Source organism: Poecilia mexicana, unplaced genomic scaffold (genome assembly GCF_051168715.1).
Source record: "Poecilia mexicana isolate PSO_F unplaced genomic scaffold, ASM5116871v1 scaffold_18, whole genome shotgun sequence".
Taxonomy (NCBI): domain Eukaryota; kingdom Metazoa; phylum Chordata; class Actinopteri; order Cyprinodontiformes; family Poeciliidae; genus Poecilia; species Poecilia mexicana.
Window position 1 is genome coordinate 21,960,010 of NW_028263387.1, and position 16,354 is coordinate 21,976,363.

Genomic DNA, 16,354 nt, shown 5'->3' on the forward strand with positions numbered 1-16,354 from the left:
GACTTTTTTTGTTTTATTCATCGACACAATTCGAAGAAGAACTTAGACAAACGCTTGCAGAGAGTGAACAACTATTGGTATGTATACATCAAACGTTTATGTAACTTCGGAACCAGGCTCTGACATTTAAATGTAGCTTGTTCTCCGTGTTCCTCAACCTTGTTCCGGTTTTTACCGGTCTGTGAACGAACCGCAGGAAGCTAACGTTAGCTCCTGCTAGCATGCATAAAACTGAAAGCAGCTGTTGTGAATGAACCTCCATCCGTAGATTACACAGAATCAGCTCTGTTTTGGGATTGAATCGTGTTGTTAACCTGAGTTTAACAGTCCGGTGCTTTCAATTGTTTTGAGATGTGCAAATCCGCTGAAGATTTAACTGTTAAAGTCTGGAGGTAGCTGAACTTTGGGATAAAGGCAGCTAAGCTGATTCGGTTAAATTAAAATGATCAGTCATACACTGGCCTAAATGTGGTGATTTTCTGGTTTTAACTCTCTGAAGCTTTGAATGTGTTGGTAAAAATGTAAGCTTTGACCACTTGATAGCCCTTTTAAGCAGATAGAGAGTTTAATGGGGTTGAAAAACACCAAACAATGTTTGCTTCAGGGAATGAATGCAAAAATGCACACCACAAATATTAACACTTCTTTTTAATTGTTCAGTACAATTGAAGATTGTTGCAATGTGATCTGGACATGTATCTTTAACATGCTTAGTTGCTTTGAGCTGGTTTGGTGAAGCATAATTTCCAGTTTTTGAGGTTGGTTGGTTGTTGCGCTGATGTATTTCTGTTTATACTGGGTTTAGCCATGTCTGCTGCAGAATTGCTCTTTTTTACTTTGGCTTTGTATCATCTTTTATTTGTAGATACTGTAAAATTTACTTTATGATCTATTCAATCTAAATGACAACATTTGTAACAAACTTTGCACTAGGGATATTTTTTGCAAATAAAGAATGAAGCTCATTTTGACCGTTTCTCGGCCAAACTTCTCTCTATTGAAGGGTTTCTGAGGGCTAGCTGCAGCTAATGGTGTCTTTATTTAAAGCAACTTGATGTTTTCTATGATTAAACATAGAGCGAGTCAATTTTTACACGTTTTTTTTTTCCTGAAATATGAAAACAGTTAGTCATGGCTTGGCTCTTTTGAGTCATATGGCCACTGCAAGAGTTAGCATGTCTGTTAGCATAATAAACAATGTGCTGCAAGGCTCACTGCAGGGACGGAGATAAAAGTTGTAACATTTAAATAAAGAAACATGCTTATTTGGAAACTACTGATAAATTTAAGAAACATTTCAGTTAACACCCTGCACCACTGAGGATGTTTCTTTAAGCCTTTTAAAAAAAAGTTCTGCTGTTGTTTGGCCAACAACAACCTCAAGTTTCGTCTCACAGTTAAAGACTGCATTAGGTTCTTTGCCCGTTAACAATCCATCATAAAAACATGAATTTCAAACAAAAAGAAAATCATCCTCTCTGCTTTTTAAAGTGTTGTTACTGCTTGCAATATTATATTGATATTTGGGTATTTAGCATGTTTTATGTTTCTACAATATTGTTGGTGTGTTTTAACCTACATGGATGCTTCAGAGTTACTTATAAAATAATCAAACACTGCTTCTGTATCTTAATCTATGAATTTCTGTTCCAACCAGCTTCTGTTCTTGGTATAAATACACTCAAATTTACCCAAAATGGGGATTTATTATTTTAGTAGTAGACTAAGTAATTATAGTTTTGTCATGTTTCACATTTTCTTCCATTTTTGTGGTATTTTCCTGAAACCATAAGGTACTTGGTGTTGCAGCAGGAAGCTCCTGGCACATAAACCCCTCTGAGGTTTTTGTTTGTGGAGTTTGCATGTTTTTCTTCCAGCTTTCGCCCAGAGTCCAGCAGACATGTAAGGTTACCCGGATACTCTAAATTGCTCTTAAGATGTGTGTCCGACTGTACCTTCGGTTCTCCTGTGTCCTGATGACCTGGCATGTTGGTACGCCGCCTCTCATCCATTGACTACAGAAGTTGGCACCGACCCACCGCAGCTCTGCCATGGATTAGATGGAGCACGAAATCTTGTTGTTTCTGTTTAACATTATCCTGCTGTAGATTTTCCCATTCCTGGTTATGAGATTTGCCATGTTGTGTCAAACTTTTCTGTATTTGTCATTGCTTGAATGGTTTGCAGCGGTGATTTTGTTTTTAATGTGACGAAGCTGAAGTACTCCCCAGGAAGGTCCTGTTTCTCGCTTCAGAGCATCGGTGACCCTTTTCCAGTAAAATGGTCGTCTCTTGAATATGTAAGGTACTAGTAATGGTCGTGAATATCTCTTAAAGCAGATTGTTCATCGCCTTTCTCCAGACTCCAGTTGAACGTCGTACGGTGAAGCACAGGGGTCCGAAACTTTCAGCATCTCTGTTGCACCACAGAAGAAGCTGAAGTGAGTTTAAAGAGGATGTGAATCCACAGCAACCTACTTTTTTGAATCTCTTCAATGATTCATGTTTTTTGTCTTAATAAAGTTTGGTTAAGAGTTGTTTGAAGTTTATCTTCCAATATCACCTATTCAGTTGATATTCTTTGCGCTTGTTCCTCATTTTTAGTTATGTAAGAAAAAGATCATATGTCTTTACCTGTTCTGACCTTGGTTTCTCTCTTTTTACCAGCCCTGTGATGTTTCACCCTCTTTGTTCTCTCTTGCCAGTAAAAGACCTGAACTTCTGAATGTTGGGAAGAATGTGAAGCTGCTGAGACCTCAACGCTCGCCAGGCAATTGCTGATACCTGTGGAATAGCCTGCTCTGCTCCACGACCTGCTTTGTCTTCAGCTACTGTTTTTGGACTGTTGTAATCTCTTCTGCAGAAGTTCGGCTTCCACCATTTCATCCTAGGCGTTGAGTCTTATGGCAACAGTGACACAGATTACCAATGAGCTGTTGGTGTCAGTGTCACAACTGGTACCATAATTGTTAAGAACCTGACGTCCGCACCATCCTTCCCTGTGGTGTTCAGCACCTTCACTTCTGGAGAATTGGTAAAGCCATGTCATTTCCACCGTATAATCCCTATTCATCCAGGAATCAAAATCCCACCCAACGACCGACCGATCATCCAGTCTTTAGTGAACGATCGAACATGGACCACTGGACGGCACGGCACCGTATGGAACCTGATTCGGACTTTATCTCTTCTCCATCATTTTCTGGAGCTGGTAACATTTCAGGAAGAACTATCCCTCAAATGTCAGAGCTGCCGATGACGTACAGGCCTGAACAGAGGATGGCCAGGTCAGAAAGGGACCTGGAAAGATCACTTGTTGGCAGAACCAGAGAAGAATTGGTGCCGCCACGTGTAAGCCATCGTTCTCGCTTCTTCTCCACTCAAAGAGACGAGTTTCCTTCCACCAGTGTAGCGTCGTATGGTGATGCAGGCAGAGAAAGGGAGCCGCAGGATGAAGATGACAACAGCTCCTTGAGCTGGTTGCAGATCTTGAAAAAGCCCACAGGGGATACTCCTGTGAAATTTAATTCGCCAGCTTCATCCGACTATCCCAGCAGCAGTGATGTTAGGTTTTTTGCATCCAGCGAGAAACGGCAGAGTAACCAATCTGTGTCCGGTTCCAGACGTTATGAAGACCCAACTCCAAGCGAACCAGTGCGTCCTGACGAGCCTTCTCAGTCGCAGTATACTCCAGAGCTTGCCGCCGTCCTTCTTGAACAATTTGGACTTGAAAAAGAGGACTTGGAATATCTCCTGATGTTCCCTGAAGATCAGATAAACTCTGATAATCTAGCTCTGATCTTGAAGCAGATTCGCCTCATGAAGGAGAAGAGAGCTTCGACATCGCCCGACTCTGACCCCGAACCCTCCACAAGCTTCTGTGAACCGGAGACGCACAGAAGCCCCGAAGTGCCAGAGATATATGAGGACGATATCTCTAGGATTTTTAAACCTGCCAAAGTGATTGACTATGGACATACTGGGAGCTACACTGTGGTTGATGAAATTAAAAACACCAGTAAAGTCACCAGTGGTGGGACTAAAAGCGTGCCTGATGCTTATAGCAGCACCAGTTACAAAGAACCGTTCAATCAAAGTACGTCAGAGGTTCCTTTACCTGGCCTGACAGTTTCTCCTACTAGTTTCGCCTCAGTGAGGAGTTCTGTGACTCCCCAAAGCAGCAACCTACCCAAGCTGCCACAAACTCAACCAAGCCAGGCTCCTCAAAAGGTCCACATCCCTTTCATTTCCCCAGAAGACGACAAAGATCCACCTAAAAAGCCAGTGGCCCACCGAACCCAGGCTCCAGAGAAATTCACCCCCACCTTTGTTCCTCCAAAGGCAGAAGCAGATCCACCCAAACCTCTACAGAGCCAACCAGCCCAGGCACCTGGGATGTCCTTCACTCCCCTTGTTCTGCTAAAGAAAAATGCAGAAACAAGGAAAAGACCAAGGTTTTCCAGTGCCAACCTCCTGAAAGACTGTTCTCCTCAGGGGGAGGAGCAAGATTCAAAGTCTGGTACTTCTTCAAGTGAAGGCGGCAAAGTTGGTTGTAAGCAAGATAATCGTACTGATAATCCTCACAAAACTCAAGAGCAACAGCCAGAGGTTTTCAAAGAGCAGAGGAAGGAGAAGCTAGCAAACGTTCAGCAAAGCAAAGCTGCAACGGATCAGACGAAGCCACAGGCGAAGGAGCAAACTAAACCGCCTGAGGAGTCGCGTCCGTTTGTCTCCAGGTCTCTCACCACTCCTCCAAACACTGAAGCAAAGAAGCATTATAGTTCGTCAAAGTCCGTGTACAGCAGCTCCACTCCGAAGGTAGCGATTTTCAGGGGTCTGCCGTCGAGGTCGATGATCAGCGACTATGCGTGTGCCGCACCGCCAGCCTTCCCACATCGGTGCACTCTGTGTGACAGAAAATTTGAGACCATGAAGGTAAGTGTAGCAGGGTGTTCATTATTCTTACATTAGTTTATTTGTTCAATATTGGAGAGAACTCGTGTACAGTCACTTTAAATAATTAAAATAACGTGAAAATTTAAGTCTGTAATTCTTGGGATTTTGCTTGTAAATCCAGTGTTTAGGGTTGAAGTGGACTTTTGTGACTTTTCCTCCAATTTCTGCAGTACACCAGTGTCCGGTTCTCCATTTCCCTCTTCTTCCTGCCCTTGACTCGCATTGTAGTTGTCCCAGGTTCTGTGTTGTGATCTGTCCTGATCCAAACCTGCCTGGAAAGCAGTTGCCAAACGCTGAGATGACACAGAACCGAGGATGGCAGCATCAGACCTGACCAGAGCCCAAGAAGACTGTTTTTATCTCCTGTGTGACTTCTGTGTTTCCTGGTTTTAATTATAAAGATTTCTTAATTATTAAGCCAATTTGTCGGGTGTAATTTTTAATGAACTGTTGTTTACACAATGCCTACTTAATCAAATATGTATTAAAATTGTAAATGGTGGGAAACAATGCGATAATAACAGTAGAAGTCAACATCTTCAAAGTTTAATAAAAATGTGTGTGTTGGGTTCAGTGTTGGGAGGGGAAAAAGACATTTTAGTTTACTTTTTAAAAGCTTGTTGGTTGTGAAACTCCTTCCTAACTTTTCTTTGCTTTGACAACCAGCATTGGCTTTTCCACCACGATTCCACCGTTCACCATGAGAACCGCAAGCTCCTTCGGAAACAGTCAGTATTTTCCTCTCAATATAAGTTTTCATTGTCATCTCTGATGTCCAGTTATTTCAAATGGTCACGGGTTTTCTGCTTATAGTTTGATATTGGATGCATTGAATTGCTGGTATATTTTGTGTTTCATTATCTTGTGGTGCACAAGACAAAGACTTAGCACAGTTAGCGCTCTTGCTAACTGTGAAAATGTTTAGACTCCCCATAAACAAATTTTGCTGTACAAATTCCGAAGCACTAATTTACTTGGCCGTTTTGTAATTGTTTCAGTTGAATAAAGTTCAACATTTGTGTTGAATTTTTCGTTGTTATTCAAGTAGTTATACGTTTACATTCATGCTCTTATTTTGAAGTGGTAAACTACGTAACAGTTCTGTTTCCTCTCCTCGTTCTCTCACTTTTTGACCAAAATAACTATTTTAAACATGAAACACGCCAACAAAATAAAACATGAACAGTAGAGAACAACCTACAAAAACACCTAAATACGATGTATAAAGACATTATAGAACCTAAAAGTCATAATGTAAAAATTAAATTTGGGGTTGTAGTCTTAATGGGACGTATTGAGTTCAAGTTGGGACTTTAGCATTAGCTTCTGCTAAATACATTTGGTGTAGCGCATTTTCAGCGCTTTAAGGGTGATAGCATCTTTTTAGCTAGCTGTTCCCACCACTGCTCCAATCTTTAAACATAGTTTGAATCATATTTAATCTTTTAAAACTAGATTTGTTGTGGGTGTGGTTCTAAGCTGCCTGATAAACGTACCGTTGTATTAAATGCCCTTTAGTCCATGACATATTGATATGTAGCTACTGTCTAGTACTAGACATGAAACCTGGTGTTTTCTGCAGTCATTGTTGGTAATTTCTGTCCAGGTCAGCACTGGACTGTGCTGTGGGAACTTTAGGATGATTTAAAGAGAGAAATATTGATTAATGATGTTTGTTGACTTTCATCTGTGAGGTTTAGAGAACCCTCTGTTTGTGTGACATGTTTCAGCTTTTATATCAACCTCTCCTTTTTTAATTCATGTGTGAAGAGAACAAAATATAGAAAAATATTTTCCCTGTAACTGTCTTTTCAATATGCAGGCGATATTTTGGTTTTCATTGAGAAAAACTACTGGTAAATTAGTAGTGGAGTAAAGTTAGCTTGACTATACTTGATGAAGGAAGTTTGACTTTGAGTTTCTTAAGTGCAACAAGGCGTCAAAAAGCTGTGCTTTTTGTTTTTGTTGTGCATTTTTAAAATATATTTTATGAATGCCTCTCACTCGTGCAGATACACTTCCTTTGCCAAATTATGACCCGTTTCCTGCTGTTTCATTATTACAGATATCCAGACTGGGATGGTGTGATACAAGACAGGAGGTAATATATTTATATATATTTTCCAAATGAAACCACATCCATTTAAACTGAGAAGAAGCAATGTTTATAAGTTTTCTGTTATTCTCTCTTGTTGCTGCCTTTGTAGAGTTTCAGATAAAAGACCCACAACCCAGCAGAGGAGTCGTTCTCGTTCCCACAGCTCCCACCGCCGCTCGCGCTCTGGCTCACGCAGCCCACAGCGCAGCTGCAAGAAGGGAAAAAAGGACAGCAGCAGCTCCCGTTCCCGCTCGCAGAGCCCTCAGCGTCACCATGACTACAAGAGAAAGAAGAAACACTGGAATGACAGGTACACTTAAGAGATTTAGAAAGTTTAAAACCGCTGCATTTTTCTGAAAGCATTCTAAAAGTTCTCAAAAGGTTTCCATAAAAATCACATAAAGTTTTTTAATGCAAACTTTGATCAGGTCCCGGTCTCGTTCCTCAAGTCCTCGGTACAAGTCCCGCTCGACCCACCACTACCATTCACGATCGAGGAGCCGCGAGAGAGAACAGAGAAAGAGAAGAGGGAGACGATCGTCGTCGGAAAGGTCGACACCTGAACGGAGGAGGTCGACCAGCGCAGAGAGACTGGCGAAGAGACTGCTGGAAGCTTCAGGTTTGAGAAATATTTTATAATCGACAGTTAAAAAAATGAAACGGTTACTCCAATTTCACACTGAGAACAAGAATAAATATATGCTCCATCAGGCCTGATTTAGTTTCCCAGACCTGACCAAATCATTAAATGTCTTCAGTGTGTGGAGTTGGGGTGAAGGATGCGTTTTTGACTCAGCCGTTTAGGGTTCAATTTCTTACCCCGCTCAAGAAAGCAAATCTTTTTTGAATTAGAAACACTTAACAGAAACAGAGTCACATCATCAGCCTAATAGGAGATGATGAAGAAGAAGAAACTCACTGTCAGTATGTAAGATTATCTTATGTTAGGGAGAGACTCACATCATCAGCATAAAGGGTTATTTTGTTTTGGAAAGAGACTCACATCATCAGCATAAAGGGTTATTTTGTTTTGGAAAGAGACTCACATCATCAGCATAAAGGGTTATTTTGTTTTGGAAAGAGACTCACATTATAACCATATCAGGTTCTGTTGCACTACAAATATCAGAGTATAATAGTGTCTTGTATTATAAAGTGACTCCCATCATCAGGTTATTGAGTTATCTTGTTTTATGACGCAACTGACATTATTAGCATGTAAGGTTATGTCGATGAAATGCCTGTGTAGTGCTGTGCCATGTTTTTACAGTTTTTTTTTTGTCTTTAATCACCTCTAACTGACTGACTGTATTAAACCTACCAACCCAGTGATTCTGCTGATCCTTTTCTAGGCGTCCAGTCTCTGTCAAAGCAATCGGACTTGGAGGCGGTGGTGAAATCTATGACCCCTGCCTTGTTGGCTGAACTCAAAAAGCAGAAGACGACATCGTCATCGTTTTCTGTTACAAGGCCTAGTCCCCGGGAAACTGAGGCAAGTAATTAAGAAATGGAAATAAAACTGTGGAAAAGGAGAAAACACAAATCAGTTGATGCTGATCACATGATCAGATCATAAATATAAGTTTTCTTTAATAATATTAAGGTCTCTGTTTATACGTCCTCTTTTCTCTTTGTTTTTCCAATCAGTTTTACTCATTAATTTACGCATCTTCTGCTTACAAAAACATTCAAACATCTGAAAGAAAACTAAAATCTGCCTCTCTAAATGTTTTCTGTTTGGTTCCTGTCTGCTCTGCAGGACGAGCCGAACACGGTGAAGCTCAGAGGGATCTTCAGCAATCACTCGTACAACGACGTGTGGAACGCCATGGAGTCGTTTGGGAAGGTCGAGTCAATTGTGCTGTACAGATCCAGACACGAGGTACGTCCCATTAAAAACGGTCAACAAATAATTCTGCTCCACCACGCCCCCTGGTGGTGGACATGACTGTATCTCTTAAATATTAACTGCAGAAAGAAAAAACTAAACTGATAGAACTTATGGTTTACAGAAAACCAGCATAGCTGGCTACGACATGAAAACTGACTTTTGAAGAATTAAATAAAATGCTTCAAATTTACCAAAATAAACAGCTAGAGGGACAAACGTCCTAAAATGTGTGTTTGTGTTTGTTGTGCACATGCAGGCTACCGTCATTTTCCAGGAGGAAGAGGATGCAGAGGTTCTTCGCAGCATGGAGAGCTTCGACTTTAAAGGAGGCACCATCACCGTCGTCACTGACGTGAGTCCAAAGTTCATGGATTTTTAATTTATTCTTCACGAAACGCTGAAAATGTTCAAGAAACGCCACAAATACCAGCTTCCAAGTGAATAAAACCTGAATTTATATCTAACAGTTATGTATTTACAGGACTGTGTTTTCATACCTCCTGGTTCCACGTCTGCTAAACAACAGAAGAAATCGTGAGTTATATTTTAATCGTTTCGATTCTTTCCGTTTCTTCTCGTTGAACTTTAAACCTTCGCCGTTTTCTCCGCCGACTCAGTTGGCCTGCAGACGAAGCGGCTAAAGCAGAAACGTCTTCAGCTGCAAAGAAACGTAAAACGGAGGGAGACGGATCAGGAGGTCAAACCAAAAAACCTGCAGCAGCTCCTGAAGAGACGCCCGATGCCGTACAACCTAGAACCGATCAGGAAGACGTTCCTGCACAAGAAGAACGTCGTCAGGATGCAAAAGAAGGTAAATATTTCACCTTTACACTCATATTTCTTTGAAACGCTTCAGTGATGCACAACATATCGGCTCCATCGTTGGCATTATTATCATTTTTTAAAGTATTGGTTCGATAAATAAACCTGGACTGATATTTATTTTTATCCGTTTGTTTTTTTACCAAAGGTGCTGAAACATTAGTGGAATGTAAATAATATCAGTAAATGTTGCTCATCAGCCATAACAGCAATATTAATACCTGAAACTGTGTATTTTATTTGAAAACGAGTAATAATCAATTAATGTCTTCAGCTGATTGCGTCTCAATTCACACTAAACTTTTATTGTTTAAACATAAATTGTTTTCAGTTAATGAAGTTAACTGCCTCATAAATGATTATTTTTATGGTTATTATTGCTGGTTATTATGATGAGCCACCATCATGTTTGCACCATCACGGTGCAAACATGATGGTGGCTCAACTGTTTGTTTTCCGTTGAGCTTCTTGACGACCAAAATGTTTATATTTTTTAATATTTGGTTTTGATGCCAAGATATTTAGAAAAGTTGCTGAGCGGATCATCAGTTATTTGTGGGAAAATGAATAATTTAAATGACTCTTCATGTTGCTGGTATAAATCCCTGCATGTGTCTTGATTTTCTGTTTGGCATTTTAGCTCAGAAAAACTAATTTCAACATCGTAAACAAATAATGAACCAATAATAATCTGGTGGAGAAGATGGTGGATTTTCCGTTAGTTCATTAATGTCTTTATAGGACTGTAACTTAGGAGATATTCCTGATCGGGACTCGTTAATGTCGCCTCTTCCAGACTCTGAGGTGAAGCCGGAGTCGGAACCGGCTGAAGTGGATCCAGGTGACGATTATCAGCTGGACCCGGAAACCTCCCTGACGGTGGGAGATCGGCTGCAGTCGCTGCTGCCGACAGAAACTTTCAGTAAGAAACGTCGTTTTGTTGTTGCCTCTGAATCGTGACCTCCAGCTTTAACTGCTGTTCTCTTTTGCTTTCAGAGTGTTTTACAGACGAAGAAGTAAAATCGATGACAGAAGTGAGTCGCCTCCGTTTTTCACACAGTTTAATAGGTTTTCTTTGATCTCAGCTGTTTTCTTCTCCTTTAGCTTCCTGAGGTGTTTCTGATCAGCAACCTCCCAGATGGCGAAGCCTGCAGCTACACGGAGGAGGAGCTGACCGAGCAGCTCGCTCCGTTTGGGTTCAAACACAAAGTCGACACCATTTACTGCCTTCCCCAGTCCGGCCTGGTGAGCTCCAGATTTACCACCAGCCTGTCGGTTTCTTATATTTTTTACTTTGTAGAGGTGCTTGATATTCTAACCCAAGTTTTCAAACCCTGAAAATGTTTCGATCATTAAACAAATTTTAATACCAAACGAAAACATCAGTTGAATTCGAAGCGTAAAAGGAGCAAATCTTTTGTGTTTCTGCAGGTTTATAAATCCTGATGTTGTCGTTTAATTTTCCCATCAGGCTTTGGGCGTCATGCCGAGCGGCGAAGATCTTCGTAACCTCCTGACGCAGACGTGTGGCGGTGTTGCCTTTAGGGGGCAGCAGATCTGCATCAGGCCTGTTCGTGGCAGCTTCCCAATGACGCCTGTAAGCATCAGATCCTCATGTTTTTATTTAACATATTTACATTAATAAACGTCAACAGGCTAGTTTCTGTTACCAGGTTCATGTTGGGCAGAAATGTTGTTTCTAGGTTTTACGAACAAATGATTCCAAAGTTTCAAAGACTTGTGAGTTAAAAACACTGAATTTAACTGAATAGTTTGTATTTACAGAGTTTCTGTTGTTTACTGGAACCAAACGGCTAACGGTGCTTTTAGTTTTTAACATTTGTTTGTAACTGTTGCTGATCTATAAAAGTGAAAGAAGAAGTTTTCCCACCTGGCGACCGTTTTTCTTTTTTAAATCTACGTAACATTGACTAAAGTAGAAGTTATTTTTTTTGTTCTCGTTTCAGTTTTATTGTCTGTTCATTTTATCGGCTCTTGTTTCTGTTCCAGTTCCAGTTTTATTCGGCTCTGATGAAACGGATTCGCTGTGTAAGTGAACACACAGCCACACACTCCGCTTTAACCCGCCAGTGTTTGTAGAGTTACATTTTATGCATCATTGGAAAACATTGAAACCTCAGAGAGGCTTCAGGTTCCAGTGATGTTTGCAGAGCAAGGATACGATCGTAACTGTAGACGGATGGTTCTGTTAAAAGGCTCGTTTTTTAGCCAGGCTGTGATTATTTTTATAATTAAGAGAGTAAAATCGTAATATGACAAGCATCACAATATAATGGTCTCATATCTGTTCATATCAATAATCGCCAAACTAAGTTTATCCAGTCTTTTCTCCTCTCTGTTCTTCTTATTTTTAATCAGTTATGAGCAAAACCTTAAACTGCTGCTGCGGCTGTTACTTAACATGTTGTTGCTAGGTAACCAGGAGTTGCTCTACAAGGCGTTGCTAGGTAACCAAAAAGGGTGGGGGGGGTGTTCTGAAACATTCCAGTCACTTCCCTGGATTTCCTCACGTATTTTTACTTTTAAAACAACTCGAGCCTTCAGAGCCTCCGATTGTTCAAATCAGTCAGATTCCATCTAAATCGGCTGTTTTCATGTAGCGTTGCTGACGGAGTGGATCGATCATCTGGGCTAAACATTTACTGCTTTCCTCCGACCAGAACGTCACAGACGACGGGTCCAGAACCGTCCTCTTCCACCACGTCTCTCACGGCGAAACCCAGGAGCTCAGAGAGTTTCTCATCAACGAGTTTACGGTGAAGAACTTCCTGCCGCTTCTCAACAAGGTACCGACACACCTGGACCGTGTTCTGTGTTCTGGTCCGTGTTCTGGTCCGTGTTCTGTGTTCTGGTCCGTGTTCTGCATCCCCCTGAGCTCCGGCCGGACTCTTCGGTTTGTGTCTCCAGGTGTTTGTGGAGTTTGGGTCGATCAGCGCCGCGGACCTGCTGGGCCTGTCGTACAGCAGACAGGAAGCCGGTCGCTCTCACCAGCTGCTCAGGATGAAGGCGCCGGACGCCTTCGGCGAGTCACGAGGTACCACTTCCTGTCCGGACCAAACCAGCTGACGTCTCTGGATCACCACAGACTGACGACTTTATTCTCCTCTCATCTTATTCTCGTAACGTTCTCAGTTTTCAGATAAACTTAAATTGTGATTGTACATAAAATAGACGAGCGTGTTTTTGTAAATATATTGAGATAAAACGAAAAAAAATAAAGCTTGCCGTGTCCTTCAGGGGGCGCTGTATGAAAACCAGGTTATAAAAGGTATTTATTTATATAATAAAGCAAAAAGCCTCAATATGAAATATTAATTTTGATTAAAAGGAAAAAGAGAAAACTACCAACTAACAGAGAACGACCTGATTTATAACCAAATGCCTAGAAAACAAAGACCTTTTGTTTTTTATGTTATTAATTATGTTTTAATTCTTTGCTCTTTTAGAAAAGTTCCCAGACGGTTTTATCTTTGAAATGAAATGTACCGACTGAAACCCTGAATGTTTTTGGACCATTTACAGCCGTTTAATCAGAGATTTCCTCTGTCTGCTGTTTTCCACCCAAACATTTTAACCTCTCGGTTTTAATATTCTCTCCTCCCCAAACAGGGAAATATAACCTCCCACCAAACACCAAGCCGCCATTTTGGATCACCATGAAAACCGACCCGTTTATTTTCCCGTCGTCGTCTCCGTGGTTCGACGTCCCGAGTAAGAGACGCCGTTTACTTACCCAGAATGCCCCTCACCAAAATAAATTGGGTTCATTTATTTACGTTTCCTCTTTTTCTTCTCAGATTATATCAAACTTAAAAAAGTTTCCTGCTTTACGGTGAGCTGGTTTGTTTTTGTTTTCTCTTTACTTTGTGTTCAGTTTTAAAAGGGAAAAACATGAAATAAAAAAATTGTATTGGATTTTTATTATATAAAAACATTTATACACAGACGGCCACTAAAACAACTTTATTCTGACTTTAGTCTCATAATTCTGACTTTTTTCCTGAGCAAAGAGAAAATGATGCGTTTCAGTCATAAATGTTTCTTGTAACAGAGGAGCAGCAAAAAGGGGGCCGAGCAATTTTACAAGATTTCTTCATTTGTTTTTGGCAAAATTCTGCCTTTAGTTCATAATTTAGTGTTTTTCCTCTTCTGTAGCTAACGGAAACATAATAAAGTATTCTGGCCACAGAACATGCTCCCATGTTTATGTTTGTAACTTCCTGTTTGAGCAGGAAGTGGACGGCTGGAGCGCGGCGTCCTGCGCCGTCATGCTGACCAACCTGCCCACCGGCGGCTACACGCAGGAGGACGTGGCCCGGCTGGCCTGGCCGTACTTCCCAGAGCAGACGCTCAGGACGCTCTGCTCCAACGTGGTCGTCCTGCCTCTGCAGAGGAGGGTGAGGAGCCGACAGCCGGCCGGGAATCGCTGCAGGGAATCTGGGAATGTCCGAGATTATGGTTTATTTTATGAGGGGATTATGAGATGTTACTGAGTGACGCTGGCTACGCAGCTTTAGTCAAACTAAACCAAGTTGGTGTCAAACGTTTGTGCAGCAGAAACATTTTGTGCCGCTATCGCTTTAAAAATATTAATAAATGTTTTCAGAGGTCAAAGGTTAACCAGACAGTTGTGCTGTTATAATTTTTTAAGTCTAATTTTCCGGCACAAACGAATGTTTTTGCTGCTCAGCTGATTGACACCATGTTTTGTTTTAATTTTTAATCAAGTTAATTGCAGGGTTTGCAGTTAATTAAGTATTTTAGCCAATGAAAATCTGCTGCTAAATCACTGAACTAATAGATCTGAGCTCAACAACAGATTTTTATCGTTTTTGATTTATTTGGGTTTTCCAGCCTTCAGATTTCTGTGAAATGCTTTTCGATCTTTTCTGGTCGTTCATGGAACTTTTCTGAAAAAAATATTTTTTACCAGGAGTTAAAATCTTCATCATGACACATGGGTTTATATTTGTGACTATGATAAAGAACCGTGTCTCTCCCTTCCTCCTTCAGGCCTTCGTTTATTTCAGCGACTGGTCGACATGCGACCGTTTTATCAAAGATCATGTGAATAAAGTTTTGAGCATCAACGACTGTAAACTCGGCGCGTTCCTCGCCCTGAACATGGAGCATCACGGCGCCAGCGAGGCACGCAGCACCTTCACTAACAAGTTCAACATTTATGTTTTAACATTAATTCAAATTCAGTAATACTTTAATTCTAGAGGGAAATTAAAATAACTTTTTAAATCAGAATTTAACTTAAAATGTTTATTTTTTTCCATCTTTTTGCTCTGAAAAACATTTAAAATAATTTTACGTAGATTCCAAAAACAGACGATTTGTTACTTAGACGTGTGTTTTGTCGTCTTTCTGCAGGAGATGTTGTACAAAAACGTGATGAAATGGAGTAGCAGGGTAAGTACCGACTGGTTTCAACTCTGGTTTTATTGGATCCGTCCTGAGGTTCTGCTGGTTTCGTTTCTCAGCCGGTTCCCGACTCGGGCCCTCTGGAGGAGCGGCTCCTGTCTGTGGAAACCTTCGACGCGTCTCCAGATGTCGTCACTGTGGTCATGAAGGTGGTGGCGTCCATCACGCCCTTCGTCAACTTCCTGCATCTCGCCAACAGGGTACGGCGAAACGCAGAACACCGAAATAAACGCACTCTGAGGTTCAACCGGGGATAAAATGGAGGAAAAACTGAAGTAAAAAGGTGGATTAAAAAAAATCTGATTAGCAACAAGAGTGAAAAAGAAGCATTTAAAATGAGAAACTGGGATTTCAGGAGATTATTCCCTACATAAACATTCAGATCCTTGTTTAATGTGTAAAAAACCCCACAGATTATTTCATGAATCGTCTTGATTCTGTTTCCTTCCTCAGATCTACATTGAGATGTCCGACTCCGCTGCCGTCGCTCGAGTGGTGGAGAAAGTTTTCTTCCTGGACGACTTAACTGAAGATGAAAACTGGTTTGTTTTTCTGATCAGAAGTTCAGAAAATGGTTCCTGATGCCGTTTATTTAATTTTATAAATTTCTCCTGTCTTTTTGTAGGACGAAAGTTGGACGCATCGAACCGTAAGTTCTCCACTTCTGGCACAAATTATCCAAACAAACATTCATTTGTTGACCTTTTTAAAGGTAATTAAACTGTCAAGATCTGGCCAAAATGGCAACGACACTGAATAAATACAAAGATTGCTTGCCCTACCTCATATGCCACCAGTTCCTTTCTGCTGCTGCCATAAATCACTAACCGTGTTAGTGGTTAGTGATTTGTTACAAAATGTTTTTGTAAAGTTTAAGTCCAAATATCTTCATACACTTGAACTAAGATATCTGGACCAAAAATACTGAAAATCAAACTCGTTTCTTCCTTCATTTGAGGTTGGTGACTCTACAACAGCGACTGCAGCTGACTGGAAACCTTCCCATTGACCTCGAGACACATTTGCAATCCGTTAAGCCTGAACGACAAGTGAGGCCGAAACCCAAACCTCCAAAAGGTAAAAGGCATAAAAAATAAGTAGGTTTCCGTTTCTGGAAACGTTTTAACACCATTTTCC

At 40.9% G+C, this 16,354-nt stretch overlaps 1 protein-coding gene across 3 annotated transcripts in view; it reads left to right on the forward strand.

Annotated features, from left to right (window-relative positions):
* Positions 1 to 16,354, forward strand: part of LOC106914602 (uncharacterized) — a 22,307-nt gene continuing 5,953 nt past the window's right edge. For all 3 annotated transcript variants that reach the window (XM_014981480.2, XM_014981482.2, XM_088015254.1), the window contains exons 1-28: positions 1 to 77; positions 2,362 to 2,440; positions 2,705 to 4,934; positions 5,622 to 5,683; positions 7,021 to 7,056; positions 7,163 to 7,363; positions 7,482 to 7,672; positions 8,406 to 8,545; positions 8,813 to 8,935; positions 9,201 to 9,296; positions 9,426 to 9,478; positions 9,562 to 9,755; positions 10,563 to 10,688; positions 10,763 to 10,800; positions 10,871 to 11,011; positions 11,238 to 11,363; positions 11,777 to 11,815; positions 12,448 to 12,573; positions 12,695 to 12,821; positions 13,397 to 13,498; positions 13,585 to 13,619; positions 14,020 to 14,184; positions 14,801 to 14,935; positions 15,167 to 15,205; positions 15,277 to 15,417; positions 15,671 to 15,759; positions 15,843 to 15,866; positions 16,176 to 16,294. In XM_014981480.2, the coding sequence (XP_014836966.2) occupies positions 3,042 to 4,934; positions 5,622 to 5,683; positions 7,021 to 7,056; positions 7,163 to 7,363; positions 7,482 to 7,672; positions 8,406 to 8,545; positions 8,813 to 8,935; positions 9,201 to 9,296; positions 9,426 to 9,478; positions 9,562 to 9,755; positions 10,563 to 10,688; positions 10,763 to 10,800; positions 10,871 to 11,011; positions 11,238 to 11,363; positions 11,777 to 11,815; positions 12,448 to 12,573; positions 12,695 to 12,821; positions 13,397 to 13,498; positions 13,585 to 13,619; positions 14,020 to 14,184; positions 14,801 to 14,935; positions 15,167 to 15,205; positions 15,277 to 15,417; positions 15,671 to 15,759; positions 15,843 to 15,866; positions 16,176 to 16,294 (4,561 nt within the window). In that variant the 5' untranslated portion in view covers positions 1 to 77; positions 2,362 to 2,440; positions 2,705 to 3,041. The remainder of the gene's footprint in view (positions 78 to 2,361; positions 2,441 to 2,704; positions 4,935 to 5,621; positions 5,684 to 7,020; positions 7,057 to 7,162; positions 7,364 to 7,481; positions 7,673 to 8,405; positions 8,546 to 8,812; positions 8,936 to 9,200; positions 9,297 to 9,425; positions 9,479 to 9,561; positions 9,756 to 10,562; positions 10,689 to 10,762; positions 10,801 to 10,870; positions 11,012 to 11,237; positions 11,364 to 11,776; positions 11,816 to 12,447; positions 12,574 to 12,694; positions 12,822 to 13,396; positions 13,499 to 13,584; positions 13,620 to 14,019; positions 14,185 to 14,800; positions 14,936 to 15,166; positions 15,206 to 15,276; positions 15,418 to 15,670; positions 15,760 to 15,842; positions 15,867 to 16,175; positions 16,295 to 16,354) is intronic.